Source organism: Scaptodrosophila lebanonensis, unplaced genomic scaffold, assembly GCF_003285725.1.
Source record: "Scaptodrosophila lebanonensis strain 11010-0011.00,11010-0021.00 unplaced genomic scaffold, SlebRS2 tig00000032-arrow-arrow-pilon, whole genome shotgun sequence".
NCBI lineage: Eukaryota > Metazoa > Arthropoda > Insecta > Diptera > Drosophilidae > Scaptodrosophila > Scaptodrosophila lebanonensis.
Genome location: NW_022060540.1, coordinates 35495 through 56454, shown reverse-complemented (window position 1 = coordinate 56454; position 20960 = coordinate 35495). Strand labels below are relative to the sequence as shown.

General features: G+C 41.3%; 1 protein-coding gene across 1 annotated transcript; it reads right to left on the bottom strand.

Moving 5' to 3' along the window:
- Positions 1-851: 851 nt before the first annotated feature.
- Positions 852-2356, bottom strand: LOC115622095 (trypsin-1-like). Its single transcript, XM_030515937.1, has 3 exons — positions 2149-2356; positions 1275-1666; positions 852-1205 (listed from the first exon to the last, which is right to left on the bottom strand). The coding sequence occupies exons 1-3, from the start codon at positions 2354-2356 to the stop codon at positions 852-854; spliced, it is 954 nt and encodes a 317-aa protein (XP_030371797.1).
- Between the last annotated feature and the right edge of the window lie 18604 nt (positions 2357-20960).

Genomic DNA, 20960 nt, shown 5'->3' with positions numbered 1-20960 from the left:
CCAATCGGTTCTTTGTTATAATAATTTAATCTTGGATTTTCAACCCTCTACGAAAACTATTTGATATCCACAAAATAAAATAATGCGAGTTGCCTAAGCATTGAAAACAATATTTACGAGTATAACATTTTTAAAGTAAGCAGCTTATTGTTTTTTTATACTTATATCAAAATTAGTATACCTTAGGCTTAAAAAGCAAACACAGAAATCCAGTCTGACGGTTAAATGGCTGAGGTTTTAGCGATAGAACTTTTCATTTTACTCTTCATCGCAAATATTATATAGGAATAAGTTTCCTTTAAGCTAAAACAATAATCACATTGGACGGACATGTAGTTTGTCCTGACTTCTGAAATTATTTTCCTTTTTTGAATTAGTATGGGTGTTGGGAAAGCTTTCTAAATACTGGGTAAGCACATGGACTATACTATTTTATACAAGCAAAGCACTGTGCGCAGCCGGCAACAGCATCCAGAACGAAGCCCCTCGGTCAGCGTAGTCTTGGGTCTAGTCATAAATTTCTGACGTACGCATGAAAATGAGTCAAAACAAATTATGCGGCGGTTGATTGACAGCGCAAGGGGTGCGTACTAAGGAGCACAGCCTCAGCCTCAGCCACAGCAGCCCAATCGAGCAGGTCCATGCTGATGCCTAGCAAGATTTCAATCAGTTGCACCAACAATTTTATGACATTTATCATACTCAAAGTACTTGTATTTTAGATGGCAAGGGTATTTTGTATGGAAAATATTTATTTGATGAGACGTCTTAATAATTTAGAATAATTTAAATGATACATGGCTGAGTAAAATATGGGGTAGGTGGGCCTTAGGCTGGCTCTGGCGATTGGATTAGCTGGCGCAGTAACAGGCATCGGCAGTGTTCGCCTTGATCCAGTCGAGGAATTTGCTGACACGTGCATAAACTCCTGGCGCATTGGCCTGAGCACAACCGTAGCCGAAGGACACCACACCGGCGAGCTTGTAGCGACCCTCGTTCACAATCAGGGGACCACCACTGTCACCCTGGCAAGCGTCCTTGCCACCCGACTTGACCAGACCAGCGCATAGCATGACGTCCACAATCTTGTTCTTGTAGCGCGTGGTGCGACACTGCTGGTTGGTGATGATGGGCACGCTGACCTCTTGCAGATAGTTGGAGGTGACACCGCCCTCCTTGATTAGACCCCATCCCGCAACAACACCCTAAGGTAGAAGAATGCAATAAAGCCTAAGAAATGGATCTCCATTTTTGCTATGCATTTCTGAACTTACCGTCTTGCCATCGAAGTTGTGATTGGCATTGGGCAGGCACACGGGACGCATGTTTCCAGTTAGGGGCACGGGGGACTCGAGACGCAATAGGGCCACATCGTTGACAATGCGCTGGTTATCGTAATTGGGATGAATAATGGTACGCGTCACCTTGCGGACAATGCCAGGATCGCGGGAGGATCTGTCGATCTGCAGCAACCGAATGCTGATCTGATCCCGATTACCCTGCACACAGTGAGCTGCGGTCAGCACGTAACGGTCATTGATCAGCGAACCACCGCAGAAGAGGCGCGGATAGTGACGGCCCTTGACCAGCTGTGCAGTCCAAGGATATTTATTAGAGCGCACCTGTTGGCCGCCCACAATGCGGTTAGTGTTGGGTGTGCCGCAAACTACAAAACGAAAATTCAACATAATTGCTTTTATTAGGATTCAGTTCGGAGTTGGGTCAATTGTTTCTTCAAGCTAGACCATCAGATAATCGATCTGCCCAAAGTAAAGCTGTCTATGACTCTTCTTTGGCATTGACTTGTCACTGACTATTTAGAAAACAGGACCAATTATTTGCCAGTCAAATTTTTGTGATAGCTATTTCCTCTGAGGTGCTTCTGCTGGAATCAGTTCTTCAGCTGAGCTAAGCAGCTTTCGATGTCTTTTGTTGTTTTGAAGTATTCCCTATGCCTTTATGATATACCTCATAAGGATCAAACTGGAAGTCTCTCTCTATACGAGCAGTATTCAGACAGGATCAAAGTTCTTTTCCTCCAAACCAACTCGTAAACTCAATAAAATAAACCGTTAACACCTCCTTATAGCCCAGTTGGGCCAGATGTGCCTAGTGGCCTCCTTTACATTGACTCTCCACCATACTCACAGCAATTCTGTTTCGGCGAACACTGCTGGCGTTGCTTGCCTCGTCCTGCCTTTAAGCTGTGGCTCTGCTCCTCTTCAGCCGACAGATCCAACACATCGCTGAACTGTTGCGCCAAGGTGTTGTGCACGGGCTGCGGAGATTCGTATTGGTATTGCGCCTGCGCACATAAGCAGAGGCTGCAGCCGAGCAACAGCAGTAGGGAACGCATCTTGGCCGGCTTGTTTACACTCGGATTATAACGGATTCTTATTTTTTGGACTGCACTTGCACGCTGCGGTGCCTGGCAAGAAAGTGACGAGTCTGTTTGCCTAAGCCGCGCTACTTATACTCGCCTCGATCGACGGCGCTTCGATTTAATAAAACTAAAATATGAATGTTTTATTGCTTTTATAATGGGTCGCTCCACATCTTTCTTTTTTCTTCCTACTGCTTGCTTTTGCCGCGCTTTAAGCTTTCTTTGTTGCCAACTTATTTGCATAACACTTTAAAGCCGCGAGCGCGCGCGCCTTCGTCTGAAGTGGCTCTGGGGACTGTGTGAGTGGCGTTGTTTGTATTTCGCATTTATGCGCTTGTAAGCTGTAAAGGTCCAACAATAAGAATAACATCAATTTGGCGAGAACCACTCACAACAAAATGCCGAAATGACAAATAAACTTTTTATGCCCTTCTGACGGTTTGCATATTCATGAAAGTGGAGCAAGCTTCCAGTCCAGACGCCTCCACATGCCGCAATCTTCAGTTGATTACTTTTTAACGACTCTTAAATGTGAGGCACGTTTGATCGGATTCTGGCATGCGCTACACGCAATTCTGGCAGACATTGCCGAATTATATAGGAAGACAAATCTAAATAGTAACGAGGAATGGACGTGCTTGCAATACTTCAAACTCCCTGATCACTATATTTATAATCATCTTTATTTCAAATTATTTTAGTATTTTACGTTGTAGCTGTGATAAATACTGATTATTAAATTGCCATCCCACAGACATTTCAGGAAAACATAAACAATAATAATAATAACAAATATTATATTTATTACAATTATAGTTTAAATATAATAAGAGTAAATACATGGTAAATATTCTTTGAATATCGCGATCATAATGTTTGCTTACAATATTTAACAAAACACTTTATATTTCTGTTTCTGGTTTTATGAGTATTTGATGCCTTGAAGTTGATTTTTGCTTTAAGATTACACTTCCCCAACATTTTTAGCTACAGAATTTTATTAGGGCGCGGAGTTATTGAATGTTCGGCCCGATTTTTTTTATCAGGAACGAGCCAGATGTAGCATAAATAACATCCTTAAATACTTTTGTCCCAGGAGAGCGCTGGGTATCCGGTAACATTATTAAATGCTTCACAACGCCCGCTTTCACGCTGTTGCGCATAATTTACAAGCGAATTGCAGGTTAACCTTTTTAATTTATTTTTCGGAACAATTTACGAAATGCCCTGCCACAAGTGCTAGTTGCGTGCAACGAACGCGCACGGTTGCGCATCCATCGCCTGGCCATATTTCTTTGGCAGGAATGCGTCGGTTAGCCGCTTGGATGGGTCTTCCCTGCGGCGCATTATTGAACGCCCGAAATATAAATTAATAACAAGAGCGGCGTTGATAAATTGCTGGCAGTATAGTATTATGCAACACATGTGACAGGGCAAGCGCAAGAATTTGTAATAAGTATATTATGTAAGGCAACACACAGAAGCTCAAGAATATTTGATTACTATGCTCGATCCAGGGTCGAGTATTCCATACATTTATGAGATTTGGCGATGACGTCCGTAACGGTGCATTCTTTTATTCTACCTTTTTTCGTTTTAAAGTAAGTAAGGCTCAAAAATTCATGAATTTATGGACCTGTATTTAATTTACATAAGCAAGCATGGACTATATTTTAATGGTGTTCTTCTGCCCTCAAGTACTTTAAATTCACATACATGTGGAATTTGTTGAAATATGTAAAAAAAAATGTATTTACAAAAAATACATAGACATAACATTTTACAAATTAAAAACAAACAAGGTTTATTTTGAAAAATGAAGGATTCTTTTTGCTCATTGCTTGAAACGATTTAAATTTCTGTACAACATGTTTAGAAATATTTAACTCCATTCAGAAGCTGACCTATTGTGGAAAAATTTGTCTACTTCTAACCCAGTTTGTCCTGCGACTCGTTTGGCTCGCACTAAAAACCATAATGAATATATTATAGGCACATAGGAATGCTCAACTTAATTTGTGCAAATTAAAGTCTCGTATGTATGGCATAGACCATTCTGTCCGCACATAAATAACTTTTACTTTTATGCAAGCATTAATACAATGCAAATTCCCTTAAACATTTCTTTTAGAAATTCGTTGAATTTGCATAATTTACAGCTCACGATTTGGAAACGGGGCTGACAATAGAAAGAAAGGCGTAATCTGCTTAAAAGCTGCCATAAATTATGCTAAGAGAGCACTATTCGCAGAAACATACAAATACACGTACATGCACGTCTATATGTCAGAAGTGCCAGATGGGAGCTCTGATAAGACAATTGTTTAAATTCAATTAAATATGCAATTAATGCGCAATTTTACACACAAATGCGGCACGTAATTACAAACGCCAGCGTGGCCATTATGTTTTCAACAGATGAACTGGCATGGCAGACACGGCCATAGAATGCTGCTTGATAACAACAACCTGAGGAGCTCAACAGCTGAGCGACGTCTGCTCATAGACGCATGCATGACGAATCTAATTACACACAAACTCTAGCAGTGGGCGTGGCAGCACGACAAACACGCAGTCGAGTTAGCAGTCGGTGCATTGAACTGGCCTAAACAAACAAAAGACTTAGGCAGCGAACTTGCACCCATTGTGTATGTGTGTGTGTGTGTGTGTGTGTGTGTGCACCTCAAACTGTAGCAGAATTTAGAAAGGTTGAGTGGCATGCCATTCACCCAACAATCAAACTCATACGACGAGTATGTTGGACTCATAAATTTGCATAAGAACTGAATCTAAGCTGCAGATGCTACTTATCTCAGCAGCTCCCCACAACACACAAGAGGAAACAATAACGCCAAGCATTTTAATTATTGCGTGTGTGACTCCCCTTCTCCATCCTCCTCACTCTCTCGCTCTCTCGCCCCGTCTCTCTCACATTTAATGAATGATTCTGACGATGATGGCGACTGCTGACTTCTGGCTTTCTTTCCGTGCCAGTGCTGAGTTAGTCTGATGTGCTGCATTTGATAACTGGCAGGCAATGAAGAAGACCCTTAGATAATGAAAAGGAAGCAGTCGAGAAATAATTCAAATTAGTTGCAGTCGGCAGCCGCCAGCTAGGCAAACAACTGCAACCGCAACTGCAACGGCTCCGCCTATTTCCAACTCCGGACTACCAATGCATGCAGATGTTGCAGCTTCTGCTGCTGTTTTGTTGTTGTTATTGTTGCTGTTGTTGGCAACATCTTCTTCCTTAACTGCTGCTCGCAATGACATTAATTCATTTCGTATGCAAAGCAATCAGTGGCCGAGGCTGGCAGTAGCCACTGCTAGTGCATTGAAACAGAAACAGAAACAGAAACAGCCAGCGAGTGGCGAACAGCGAGTATTGCTTTGCAATTAGAAGAGAGCAAGGAAAATTGTATGCAGTTTCCAGTTGGGCCCCCTCGGCCGCTCCACTCACTCCCCTCTCACTGATTTGCATTGCACGATTCTCAACTTAATTTAACATAAAGTAAACAAGCGCAGTTAACAAGCCAAATACAAGCCGTGAGCTTAGGAGAGATGGCAGCGTGACAACATATTCTTACCACAGAAATGTGGAACAAGCTCCCATTTCCCACTGGACTGGCGAAAGCACAAGACATTATTAGCAAATGCTGTTGGGTAAGTTGGTCTTCCCACAATTGATAAAGGACTTAGATAAAAATTTGTGTGTTATTAGATTGTTCACAAAATTCCTTAAAAATCGGTATAACTTTTGTCTTACTAGTCCAATCACTGGAGTTGATTTTGTACCAATTTAAAATATTTAGTAACTATAAAATTATAAATTTTTCCCCTGTACTTGAAAAATGAATGGGTGTACTAAAAATGTAACAGGCAGAAGAAGGCAAGACAGATCTATTTTATAGGTATGTACATATGTACACATACGTTCAGCGTGAAGAAATAAAAGTCTACCCGACTGTCTGTCTTTCCATCCATGATTTATGACTATTTAATAGCCATCTGGAATAGTTATCTTAAATTTTAATTTATGAAAAAAGGAAACAAAACTCATCAACTACTGTAAATTGCTTTTTGAATAATGTTACCAATGTTTGAAGATGTTAATTTTTTGGGGCTACTTATGTTCTCGAAGCTTTCCCCATATAATCACGCTTCCATCTCTAGTCTGGAGTCCATGGGGGCGCAGCATGCTCAGCATGCGGGTGCCATGCTGTGCTACCAACAAAGGGCAGCCTTTGCAGCCGTCCCTGTCGGTGTCACTGTCACTTCCCTCAAGCGACAAAGCCCCTCCTGCACCCCGCCCGTGACGCGTTGTGAAAATTCTAAAATATTTGCAGCGCACTGCAACCGAGTCCATGCTTTCTCACAAGTCAACGCGCGCGCGCTAGACACTTTAACATCAGGCATCGTGAGGAGTTTATTAAAAGCATGGCCAAGACTCTCCAGCTAGCCATAGACATGGACAGTCAACCACTCAGGCCAAATCCTTTGTAAGGTAATTGCTCATTTGAGTTATAAGCACGCACAGCCTGTACCTGTACCTGTCCCGTCCTGTTCTGCTCTGTTCTGTTCTGACGCCGCCATAGATGGCAATCGTAGCAACAGAGCCCCGGTAAGGGCTGACAACGACGACAGCGACTCGAAGACGACTCACCTGCCGACTCCTCGTCGCTTTGCATGTCTAACAATTGTTCTTCTAATTGCGTTTATGGCTGGGCCGGGCAACACTACGAATCCACTGTGGGATTGATGCTTGTAAACGCAATCGGACAAGATAATCTCAGCGTGTATAATGATTTCGAGCAAACGCAACCCAACGCAAATAGAACAGCAGCCCCAACAACAGCACTCGAGAAGGGCGTGCTACATAGTTGGCTATGTGTTAACAAACATTTGGGGCCAGCAAATTCCAGACTGCGTTGAATTAAGTTTTTAAAATTGGCATGTGCATTGATAGAAATGCGTAACACGTTGCTTATGGATTTGCTTATTAGCTGGCCCAAGTCCAGAGTACGTAATGAACGCATTTCTGGAAACTGACAGCTCCAAACTGCGGCCAGACACGCAAACACTGCCATACCAACATATATCCACGACGACAACAATGGCAACAACACGGCTAGCGTTTAGCCTATCGAGCTCTTGGCATGAGTTAGGAGTTGAACAATTACCTGGAGCAGTCGTAAAATAAAATGAATGATAAGTTGAAAACGCTTTATTAAAAGTAAATAAGGTGACCAACAAACAGTAAATGGTGGAGGGCTTCATGGGCTTTATGGCGATATGTAGTTCCTGCATCGACTTGTGATTTCTGACATTTTGGACCAAGGCTCGTTATAAGACAAAGATCATTGCTAATAACTGCGATCCACCATTGGGGCTACATCGCAGCTATCATTTGTATAAAACAACGAATATTAAGTACTCTGCTTGTTAATTAATTTTGAGCTTCTATTTGCTAAATAGAATTTAATTATATACGAGAGTAAGCCTAAGGGTATTTTACATTTATTCAAATAATGTAATAGGCAGAAGGCAGTGAATCCCAAAAATACATGTATTCTTAGTTAGCATGACTAAAAAATCAATATGAACATGTCAGTCCATCTGTCCGTCCGTCTGAATGAATGGATTTCGGCAAACACTGAGCCTGAGAATATAATTAGTCTGTAGCCTACATGTGTTTATTAAATTTATTATGATTTTTTCTACTCTCCCCTCTCTACTGATCACAATATTCAAATATATATAATAATATTTTATATTCAAAATATTATTAATATTTATAATATAGAATACTAATACAAAATGTATTCATCAAATGTTACCAACACTGCTTATGAAAAAGTCTTGTAAGTATGTAATTTTGTGGAAATACTCGGATATTATGAAAAAATAATAATTATATAAAAATAATCCGCCCTCATTACCATGAGGGAGGGAGGCGTATTTTAAATTCGTCCTTACGACTAGCATTAAGATTTCAGTCAGGCTCTCTATTTTGGATTGCATTAGATTGAGATATTTAACGATTTTTATAAACTGAGATCCAAACTAAATGGAATACTACTTTGCAGCTAGCATTGAAGCCATTTTTTGGTTTTCTAAAACACAGATACATCTTAAAAAAATAGTATTGCTACTTTACAAATAAATTCTGTGAAATTACACTGCCAGTACGGTAGTACAGGGCCACGTCTATAACTAATGTGCCGCACTGCAGATGTGAATAACACTATATGGTCGGACTATATGGATGCCTTGCAGATCTTAAGGAAGGCACCAGTTCGTGCAGTTGCCAGTTATGGCTGGGCGAGCAAAAGAAAAGAAATGTGTGCGCGCGCGTCAAAAACAAAACGCCTGCAGTTAACAGGTAGAACCTTGCTGACTGCAGACCGGCAATAACAACAATTACAACAACAGCAACAACTACAACAACAAAAGCAATAACAAAATAGAAGAAGAAGAAGAAGAATAATGGCAACACATGGTGCTGAGTGTGTGGCTAACTTAAATCAGTGGAAAATTGAAGCCCAGCGCGCTGTCTAATGATAACTGCAGGAACTTTAAAGGCGCGAGATTGCGGAAATTTCAAGTCTGCCAGTGAGGCAGCAGTTGCAGCCGCAGCTATAAACCCATTGATGGCGACAAGAGGAATGGGCAGAAGTGGAAGGAATACCATCAAATGCAACGCCAACTACGACGACGACAAGTGTCAAGTGAAGCTTAGATAAATTTCAAAAAGGGCAACAGCATTGCATGGCAAGCCAAAGTCTAACACATGAGTTAGACGTGGTGGCAGAAGCAAACGAAGCCACCAAGCTTAAGTCCGAACCAGAACCATAGCCAGAGCCTGAGCCGGAGTGGAAGCCTAAGTCCAAGTCTGAGCCTCACCCATGCCGCACAAGTAGCCTGCAGCTGAAAGGCAGGCAGTAAGAAGTCGGGCCAAATAGCAACTGCAACTAACATGCCATGACTGCGACTGCGACTGCTTTTTCCTGCTTATTTGAACTTCCAGACACGCTTTTGGCCCTTAACATTTTTGACCGTCATTTTGCTGATATAAATTCTCTCAGGCATCTTCTTTCCTGTGTATGCCTTACCTTGCCTTGTCTGCTTGTCGTTTGTTTCAGAAGTTTATTTTGTTTTTGGTTGTTTTTGCTTCTTTTTTTTTTTTGTTTGTGGCCAGAGAGCGAAAACGCTGTAGGTTGCGGCCATCAGCGGCACTTTCTTCGTCGTGCCAGCAAAAGTGTAGATCAACGCGAAATCTAATTTATGCAATTTTATATACAAGAACATAAAACGCGTGCAGCTACAACATGTTGCATGATGATGATGATGATGAAAATGCTGCAAGCAGCGGGCAATATTTTTATTAAAAAACGGCAGCGGCAAGACAATCGAGGGAACGTCGACGACAACGTTGTTGATGAAGACCAACGAGACAAGGATGAGGCTGAGGACGTGGACAAGAACAACGCATGTTTTATGATTCTCATTGTCATTTATGCAAATTAGGCCGCGACTGGGCCACTGAAGCCGCATCGAGACCGAGCACCAACATCAGTCCCATATGAACAGCTCACTTCTAAGACATGGCGAAAATTTCCCACCAAACAAATGAGAACAGTCTCAGGATAGGCACACGTTGGGATAAATAACTAACAATTAGGGCAAAATAAGGATATTTGGTGTTCAGATTTGCTACTGGAAGCATTTTCGGTTCAATATGCATCGGTCTAGCATAACCGATGTTGCGGAAAAAGCTGCACGCCACTTACTAAATACACATACAAGTATACAGTCCGCAGACGTAGCTCATCCGATTTCATGAAAAAATTGTTGTTGTTGTTGTTCAGAAAAAGAAAGAGAAGTATGCTGAAATACAAATGAATGAACACTAATTAAATATTGAAGGCAGGACATCATCGATGTATGTATGTACATTGCTTGGTATATGCATAACATAGATGAGCCAACTGTATACTTATCCTTGCCTGTGGAAATGTGTACAAAGAAAATTTTGGTGTGAAATAGCTTTGTAATGTAAAGATATAATGTTTTTAGGGTGTAAGTTGTTATATGCTCATATACTTTATTATCAGCATGACAAGACGAATATAGAATATAGAAACGATACAATTTAGAGAGAGTTTTTGCATTAAGCAAGGGTTGCCTCTTTATTCAGGTATTGGATATTGGTCGTCTAATGCCACACAAAACAATAAATGCTTTTGAAAATTGTATAGTACGAGCACGATATGGCAAATAAGTACTACTTGTACATATATAGGAAATACATAGTACCCCATGAACATGGAGGAAAAACATTGTTTGTAAGCCAGTTGGAGGCGAAGATATCCTTTTAGTAGGAACCCTCTAATATTCTTGAATTCATACCATGGTGCAGGGCCTTTGTCAAAGCCCAAGCTATGTACATAAGCCATGTTGTCCTTTTTGGCCGATGATTATGAGCAAGCAACATGTTTTATGATATCTGCCGGTGATTTATTATCATTTGATTTAAAAAGCTATGGACAGGACGCACATCAATAGCTCGCTGGCTGGTCGGCTAGCTGGCTGGCTGTTCACAGACCTGGCGTTATTTATAGTTTGGATCTGAACGATGACCGGACAGCCGCGTGAGCCAGAGCCATAGCCATAGCCAGAACCTGAGCCAGAGCCAGAGCCTGAACCGGCGTTGATTTCATGCTTATTATAGAAATGTGTGCTTTTATGAGCGGGCGCAGCATGCTAAAGGTGGAGCTGGAGCTGGAGCAGTAGACGCGCATTGGACATCGGCAGGCTGCCTTTTGGCTATTTTAATTAGTGCAGCTTGCTGTGCAGAACAAACGACCAAATGGCCACAAACTTGATTTGTGTTGATTTTTCACTATATGCGCACAGCGGCTAATTAATTCACTTATACTTGTACGAGTAGTACGAGTGTGCTGGGCAGCTCTGCTTGGCTGCAGCTTAGAGTGTTTGTTATGCTGAATTACAGTTAAATGGCTTGCACGTCTAATGAGCTCTAAGGCTAGGCGGGTAAGCCAACTTTGCATGGCCGACCGACCAATCAACGTCAGTGCAGCAATCAGTCGATGCAGTCGTTTTATGTGGCCATTGCAGCCTGCCCTTGTACTTACAGTTTTTTTTACAGCGCACATGCCTCAAATAGCAATTTGCAACCCCAACATAAAAACTAATTCCAGCTGGAATTGCTCATTACTAGCCAGCAGAGACTAGACACACCCCAGAACTTTTTGCTCGGCCGTTTTTGTCAGCAACTGCCAACTGCCTCTCGAGCCTAGGCCATTTTGTTAGCACATAACCGCTGTCATATACGCGTATATACCAACACTTAAAAATTTTATGCATACTCGTATTGCTTATAACTTTAACACCGACTTCAAGTGTGCACTAAAGCTGTTAAATTGAAGCTTGAAACTTGAAGCTATGCACTGCCAATTACTGGGCTCGAGCCTATGAAGTAACGTCTGCCTACGAAATGCCACACACTCGTACTTCAACTGCGCGTTCGCCAATTGTTTTCCAATTATCTCAAGTTCCGTTTGCATAAATTACCGCTAGCTATTTCACAATCGACGACGTCATCAATGAAATCAATTACGTGTCAGCGCATACTGAGAGGGTGTTCTCATCTTTTTACTGAAGCACGTTACTAAAAATAGCCCACTGCTGCATCGTTATTAGTTGAAATTTATATGCACTATACAGTTTTGTGTTCTTAGCTGTTTTATGTATACAAGTAGTTTGAAATTAAAATGCTGGCGAGTCTGGGAGTCTGGAGGTCTGGGAGGGCTGCAACAGAAGTTAATTGCGTTTTTATTAGAATGCAGTAAAAACATTACCTCGTCGGTGGTGACTTCATCAAACAAATCGATGTGAGGATTAGCAGCAACAAGACACTGATTCTAAGGATCAACTAGGATTATGCTCTTCTACATTGCTCAGTAGCTCTGTTGGCCAATATTTGTATCGAATCCCAGCTTGATCACTAAGCTCATTAATGTTTAATACATTTTCACGTGCCAAACAGACTGCTGTAATAACAGCAACACAATTGCACGTCTGACATCATCTCACCACACAATGCGCACATTAAACACTACACCGTTACATCATCAATAATTTTGCATTAGCTGTGTACTTTTCGGCTTTGCTGGTGATAAAAAAAAGAGGCTTAACTCCGTTAACCCCAAAGCGAGCTGTCGTGGTCGAAGTCCAATCCAGTGCGCCTCGAACGCCCACTCACATGCTATCCTCAATTGCCAGTGCTGTTGTAGCCAGCAACTCTTTTCAATTGCAAATTTAATTCAATCATTGACTATAATTTGGCACACTCAGTACAAAAAAGGCAGTGAAGTCAGGCAATCCAAGTGAAGTGCCGCATGCACATTTAACTGTTAAATGTTGCTGTGGCGTTTGCATTTAACACGCGCAAATTGCTGCTACAGCAACAGCAACAGCAACAGCAACATCAAGTTAAAGCGATAGCAATGCCAGGTCTGGGCATGCAGCAAAGTCAAAGTCAAGACAACGACCATTAGAAATTCTAATTTTCGCAACAACTACCACAATAACAACAGCAACAACAGCAACAAAATAGCATCAACAACAACAATGCCTGCAATCAGCCATACAAAAGTCACCCACAATGTGGCAGCATCATGAGCATCAGCCCAGCATCAACAACAGCTACAGCAACAGCAGCAGCAACAGCAACAGCAACATCAGCTGCTAGAGCCGAAGGTGGCAAATATGTAAGTCACGTTGGTTGTTGTGTGTTGCTTTGTTTGGTGTTGCCATTGACAATACTGCAGACAATGTTGAAAATGCTGCTGCTGCTGCTGCCGCTGTTGTTGTTGTTGTTGTTGTTCCTGTTGCTGTTTCTGATGATGAGGCAGCAGCAACATTACTACGAGTATAGCTGCTGTTGGCTGTTGTTGCAGATGCCGCCATAAACAATTGCGATAAAAAAGCGTGCGAATTTCTCATGAACACATCATGTGTGTGTGTGTGTGTGTGTGTGTGTGTAGACCTAGCCACCTATATATGCCGACTGCCAGCGACCGCTGTCTCCAATTTGTAGCGCATGTTTTGGCATTGAAGCGCTCTTTGATTTTACGCTGGCGGTACTTGTGCTTTGATTGCCCAAATCCAAAAAAGCAACACAACAAACACACATAACCACACACACACATATACACATACATATGAAGCCAAACACAACTGCTTGCTTCGCCTTAACTGGACAACTGATCTGAGCTCTGTGTGGGTCAAACTATCCATGGCCAGCAATTTCTGTGGGACTAATGATTTTGGCATGGCCGGCTGGAGAAAACAGCGTCTTGCTATTTTTCCGTGCAAATTGATTGATTGCTTGATCGATTGCGCGCGCGTTGGGTACATTGAACCCCACAGCAACTGCTAGTAAGAGAAGGGGAAGGGTCAAAGTCAAGGGTCAATTGGTTTGTCATTGTTCGCCGCGCTGGTGTTGGTGTTGGTGTTGTTTTGTGTTGTGTTATGACAACTTTTACAATACCCTTTTTTTGCACTCACTGCGCTACACAAAGCAGAAACAGCAACAACATAAAACAATAATAATAATAATAAACATGGAAGGAGAAAAGAGGAAAAAATGGGAAAAGACGAACGTCGAGAAAATTGTCCAACTGTTGGGTTTATTATTTCGATTGCACAAGACCAAGCAAGTCCAAGGCAGCAAAAGCAGCAACAACAACAACAACAACAACAACCCAAGGCACGTAGCAGCACTTTAGCTTTAGCCACAACTTGCAGCCTCTCTGCATGTGCCATGCAGTGTGTGTGTGTGGTTGTATGTGTGCGTGTGTGTGTGTGTGTGAGCACCACTTCTAATGATGCGACCGAGGTCGTTCGTTCAGCCAGCCGGCAGCAATTGTTGGCCAACCAGCTAGAAGTCCCGCCAAACAACAGCCGGCAACAAAGTTCCTGCAACTTCTCCCTGCCAGCAACTCTTTTTTCCTCGTCTTGGTCTAGCCAAGCAATGCTTATTTTCTATTACTGCTTTTTCCACTTAAGGCCATTGCACTTTTTACGTGCAAGCCATGGAGGGCTTCTTGCCAACTTAACTGCAGTCGCTGTTGCTGTTCTTGTTGTTGCTTTTTCTCTACGTGCAAAGGTTGTGAAAACTCTGACGCTGTTGAAAAGTGCAGGGAAATAAAGCAGCATCTGCTGAATGTGCAGCAGCAGCAGCAGCAGCAGCAGCGGTGGCAACAAATTTTGCGTCATGCTTGGAAAAAATGAAATGGAGCGAAAAAATGTTGGCGATATCAAAGTTTCGGCCATATCTGTACATTGCAATGAGCTACCATATCACAAGGAATAAACCGAGCTGAAGAACTAATATGCAGTATCAGGCCGGAGGCAGCAGATGTTTCCTAGATTTTCCCTTCTTGCCTGTCTGATGCGAAATATGGGACTTTTAAGGTTCGTTGACTTGCCACATTGGCATTGTTCTTCTCACTTAGTTATTTGCGTTTTGTTTGCACTGATGCTGCTACTGTTGTCGTTGTTGTTGTTGTTGTCGTTGGTGATTTTTTCTATCTGCTGCTGTTTTGTTGTGCAACATTTCGCGTGCAGCAAGACACATACTCTGAGGCAGAGGCAGAAGTTGGCAAGACAAAGCGCATATAATTCATAGAAACTGCAGCTTGACCCTTTCATTAGAACTCGACAACACAGACAACTACAATACCGACAGCAACGACAATTGAAACTGCAACTTGCCGAGAGTATGCGCGATCCTAAGCTTTTATCAATGCTGCAACATATTTTGCTGCATGCCACACAAACAGGCAAGACTTTATGCATCCTGCGCATGATTTCCATTTAAATGGGTGCGAGACATTGTGGCACAGCATCGATGTTAGAGGAAAAAAGAACAGCAGCAATAGCAACAAAAACAGTAGCTAGCTAAGAGCCTGACTGACTGACTGACTGACTGACTGGCTGCTTGGCTTCCTTGATGTTATCCACTAAATGCCAAACGAAAAGCAAAAGAACCCATTAAAATAGCAAACAATGCGGCGGTAGGTTGTTGTCACATATACGTACACACATAGGAATTGCTTTGGTTTTGGACTTTGGTTTTTGATGCTAGACACACATCGAACATGACAAGGACCAAATATACGAGCGACAACTTTGACCACCACGGGCGGCGATTCTTCAACTAAACCTTCGGGACCCTCAGAACCCTCGAACCCTTCTGAGCCATCTATGCCCGTTTGGCTGTAAGACTGGTTTACTGTTGCCTCCGATTTTCGTGCCTGTCTCTGCTGCATGTAAATGCCTTTGCTGTTCGTCTTGCTGCTGCTGTCATACTCCCACAAAACTCTGAATTGGCTGCACACTGATCTGCATAAGTATTTTGACACCATAATAAATTACAAAAAGTTCAATAAAAAATAGTTACTTTTTTGTTGACCGAATGGATGCTTATGTTTTAAAAATTAAACATTATTTGGATGGAAATTTATCAGGTGTATTCTCTGTGTAATGGAAAGCCTTACTTATAGATTGTTTCAAAATATACAGAAGAATTTAATTCTACCAATTGTAGCACCAAAATGGTTGACGACATTTTAAAGGTACAATATCATAAAGGTGTTTTAGCACGATTTGATTTAGACATCACTTTAGTGTTAAGCCTTGCTAGCTATATCTGATGACCAAAGAAAGAAAGGTTAAGATATTTTGTTATTTCTAGTAAAGGCATTAAGTCTAAAAGTGTTTAAAAACACATAATGTTCTACACTAACTGGTATAAATATTTTGAAACTTGAAATAGTAAATAAAAATGGAAAGTTTTTATTATGTTTAAATATATTGACCAATTAAAAATGCTATCATTGAGAAAAAATAATGAATAATTATCCACATATAACTGTTGCTTTAAAAGCTAATTCTTCATCACACATCTATCATAACATTGTCAAAATACTTATGGTATCGAGCTCTGTCTAATGCTCGATTCTTTGAACGTTGCTAGGTTCGTTGGTTGGTCAGGCACTAGACACGTAGCTTGCCTAATTTTTTCGTGCTTAGACCTCCATCAAAAGGCGCAAGAAAGAAAGCAAAGCCTACGACCCAAAGATACCAACAACCCACAACTAGCTACATAGTTCTATAGTTTCCGCTGCTGCTGCGTGCAGCAATTAGTGAAAATTGCATGGGAAAATTCAATGAAAATATGCATAATGTGCAGCTGCTGCCCGCGAGCATCAAAAACGAAAGAGTCTGAGCACGAACTTCATTGCCGCGCATTTGGTTTCTTTTTTTTTTTTGGTTTTGTTCTTTGGCGCAAATGCGTGCCGGCGCTGTTATGGAGCGCTGCCACGTAGCTAACATAGAACCGAGAGCTAAATCATTTTTAGGCATTTTAACAGTAAAATCTAGGCAACAGCAAATGCATGGCAAATGGCCGAAAGCCGCTGCCACCTCAAAACAGAAAACAGTTTCCCAAACAAAGCATTCAAAATTCCTGGTTGCAAAATTTCAATAACGAATCACTATGATTACCATTTATGTACGTTGCTGGCATGCTTTGGATCTGACTGGGTCGGACTGTGTACATTGCTTGTGTTGCCTTCAAATTGGTAACAACAACAACAACAACAGCAACAGCAACATGGTGCTTGGTGACTAGTCTGCTTCCTTGTTTTGGTTACAAAAATTGGCAAATAAATGGTAACGAACACAATGACCGAAAACCGAAAAACAAAATCGAAACCTTAACCTTAAACTTGCAATCAGTGCTGCTTCCTTGCTTCGCCCCTGCCCTCTCTTCTACACAACGGCCAGTTGCTACAACTTGCTTGTTGGATTTGTAAATTTGTTGAAAATCACAAACTAACCGTAGCCGAACTAAGTTGCCGCCGTCAACGTCGCTGCCGCACCAAGTCGCATGCATGGAGCGCATTTGACGTAATGGGCCACATTAACAACAACAACAACAATAACAGAAACAGCAACGAGGCAAAAGTTCATTACTCCACTTAAGGCAGCATTGCAGCAGCTGCACAATCTTGAACATTGGAACATCCAACCTATGAGTTGCAAAGGTCGCTGGACCACACTAAAAAAAACTAACTTTCAAATTTTACGTAGGTGAAGAATTTTGAACTTCGATAGAAGCATTTTACGAATGTAATAACTTCACAATTTTCAACTGGATCAAAAAAAAAACCGACTTCAAATAATTGCAGAGTCTAGAAAAATATTACCATATTTAAAAGAAATACAAAAAAGTTATCTTACAATTATAAATTTGTATTTTCCATCCCTTTTTATATTGCTGGTTCGAATTCAAATTATAATAGATTATAATATGATAATAATATACTCGTAATTTCTTTATAATAAAATTTACAAAATGAAGTTTTGAAGTTTCCTAAATTTAGTTATATAGTATGTTATATTCCAAGGAGTTCTTACATTTGGAAGGACGGTTCTTAAATGGGGGAAAACGTTTTTCTGAGTGCATGCAACGTCATCATCCTCTACATCGCCATTGCCAATGTCCAATATCGTGTTTTATTTTCAGGGGAACTCACTGACTTCAACAAATACACACTACAAGAAAGAAAGACAAAGAGAGAAAGAAGAGGGAGAAAGGCACAGTTGGGCTGGCGCAAGTGGGCGGTCAAGGAAGTGTTTTCGGATTTTCGTAAATACTAAACATTTGCCAATATGCTAAGCGGGTTTCGTTTGCATTTGGGTCCGCTCTTATATTTCTATAGTTGCCCTTAAGGTTATGGAAATCATTTCAAAGGAAGATGTACATCAAGTTGATGGAGGCAAAGGCAAAGGCACAGCACAGCACGGGCAAGTCAAGGCAAAAGGCAGAAGGCAACTGCAGCTTCAACCTGCACATAAATTGCATGCCTGGGGCCAGTAATTGGTTGTGCTTTTGGGCAATTGTTATGAACATGTCAAAGTTAACGAGTTGGCCGTCAGCTATTTTGACTGTCAGCTGGTCAAAGTGTTAAGTGGCGTACTATAGTGTGGTGTAGTGTAGTGGGAGGCGGTTTTGAGGTTGGCAGCGAGGCAAAGGTATGTGGTTTGTGTGTCTGCCAAATGGCGTGGTCGTTAGGTCTTTGTAAATAACAATTTATCTTTTTAATGGCATAAATAACAACAAAAACGTTCTAGCAATACATCTTCATAAACGTGTGGCTCTTTAATTAATGCAAGTGCATTGAGCAGCTACTGACATCGACATCAATATCCATGTGGTTAGAGCGCCAGAGCTAACCTCAGAGATCGAGGGGGGCAGGTCTTTGATTGTCATTACAATTATTCATTGTTTGATTTGTGTTTATTGTTTTGATTTTTGATGAGTAGCCGTAAATATGACAATGGCGTCATGCATGCCGCACTCTCAGCCAAGTTCTACGTGACGTGTTCATTTTTTCTTTGGCACTTGCCAGTACCCAATTAAATAAAATACGTAAGGAGCAAGCAGCATCTTTAAAGTACAGTGAAATACATATATATTGAAAACTATGTCCATTTTAAAGGAAGTTTGAACTAATTGTTGCACTCCCTACGCGAAGGATAACAAGGGTATATTGAGTAAGTACAAAATTAGCATATCCGATCCCAAAAAGTGTATATATTCTTAATAAGCATGTAGGGATATCTGTCTGGATGAACACCTAGATTTCTGAGACAGCTACTCTCTTTATATTCAGACAACACGAGTTTCTTTTTTTTTTTTTTGTTATTTTGTTATTTCTAATTCCCAATTAGGCTTTACAGCCATACATCTGTATCTTTATCTTTAATACAAAATGAAAATATATGAATTGTGTGTTATAAATGATCTGAAGTTTTTAATTTAGCTCGCTCTTTAAAAGAGTAGCGCTAATATAATATTCTACTCCTGGGTTAGGATAGTCTTGCACCTGATATTGACTGTATGCTCTTGGCTTGTGTCAAGCGGCGCACGACGAACGGCAGCTGCCAACTGTAGCTTCTTCTAGCTTTGAAGCTTAACTAACTGGGCGTTTGCTGCATCATGTTCTGCATATAGAAGTACATATGTACGTACATGTAAGTACGTATGTACGCGTATATGGGTGTAAGTATGCGCTTGGTTACAAACACCTCATGCTATTAATAGCTGGCAAGTTATTAATAATGTCTATCAGCTAAGTACACTGACGGGCGGACAATTGAAATACAAATGAACGGCAGCAACAGGTGCAGATATAAACACGGACCTGGAAGCAGGGAGGTGGGTGAGATGGTGGGATGGTGGACGGGAGCTTCATGCAGTGCGCTATGAGATCATCGCGCACACGCATCGACCGCTGTGGCAACATGAGCGGGCACGCGACCTTCGCGTGGAGACGGAGTACGAGGGGCGTGGCTGATTGCTGATTGCAATACGACGAGTAAGCTGACAAATGAGCATATTAAATTGCAATTAACAGATAATTAAATAAGTAAGTAGGCAGTTGGTCACAGGTACATTTCTCCCGTTTCTAAATGATTCTGAAACACAATAATTTCTCGACCAGAATATGCCTGGTACATTAAATAGAATTAAGTATAGTAGAAGCGGCCTTGCTTTGTTCCGATTCATTGAGTTGTAATGTGGAAAAATGATTGAACTAAGCCGAGCGCTACGGGGGGTAAATGTTAAGTTTCAAGCCAACTCAAAGAAAATATTCAATTTATCAATTTGAGGGGAATATCTGAAGTTGATGATGGAATTGTATAAACAAATCTCAAAGTTATTAATGGGCAATATACAAACTATAGTAGGTCGGATAATTTAGTTTATTTTATTCTAATTTGTCCCTCATGTGGGAAATGAGACTTAAGGAATCATACATGTACATATCACCATTATATTCTGAACTTCTTACAAGAGTTGCTATAATGTTTATTCGTTATAATTTTAAATCAATTCTATAATAATAACCCACTGATTTAACACAATCTGTTAAATTTTTAGTGTTACCTAAAGCAGGTTTCAAGATCATTTTGTGTAGAAAAAACAAAGCAGTTTATCACAGATTATATAATTCCTTTTTACTCCACTTGGGAGCTTAGGGCTTCTACAGGCGCTTCCCATGTGATGTTGTTATGGGATTAATTCCTGAAGGGTGGTCCGTCGCCAGGTCCATTTCTCCTTCAAATTGTGCTAGCCTGGATGGTTCCTTTAGAGTTCTCACATTCTATTGTCCGATTCTTGTCCGTCTTTGCCTATGGTCGTCATCGAAGTGGAGCCGTTTGGATTTTATTTCGCTTGTATCAGTTTCGGTAATCAGTGAATTGTCAATCGAACTGGTGATTGGCCAGATGCGACTTATCCCAGTGGTGGGGCTGTCACCTGTCGCCGCCGGGGAGAGGCGTCTTGGGGGGTTACAGTTGGTGCTGTCCAGATGGCGTGGATGGATGTGTTTGGTGGTTATTAAAATGACCACGACGTTGAAGGCATGTATTTCGGGGAGTTTGTCGAGAGGAGAAAGTTAGTTCGGGGGTCATGCTC

Bases quoted from the DNA above. Each gene is read 5' to 3' on its own strand.
- LOC115622095 (XM_030515937.1), bottom strand. From the start codon at position 2,356: ATGCGTTCCCTACTGCTGTTGCTCGGCTGCAGCCTCTGCTTATGTGCG. The intron at 1,667-2,148 runs GTGAGTATGGTG...TTCGTTTTGTAG, and splicing joins TTCGCCGAAACAGAATTGCT to TTTGCGGCACACCCAACACT. The intron at 1,206-1,274 runs GTAAGTTCAGAA...CTTCTACCTTAG, and splicing joins ACAACTTCGATGGCAAGACG to GGTGTTGTTGCGGGATGGGG.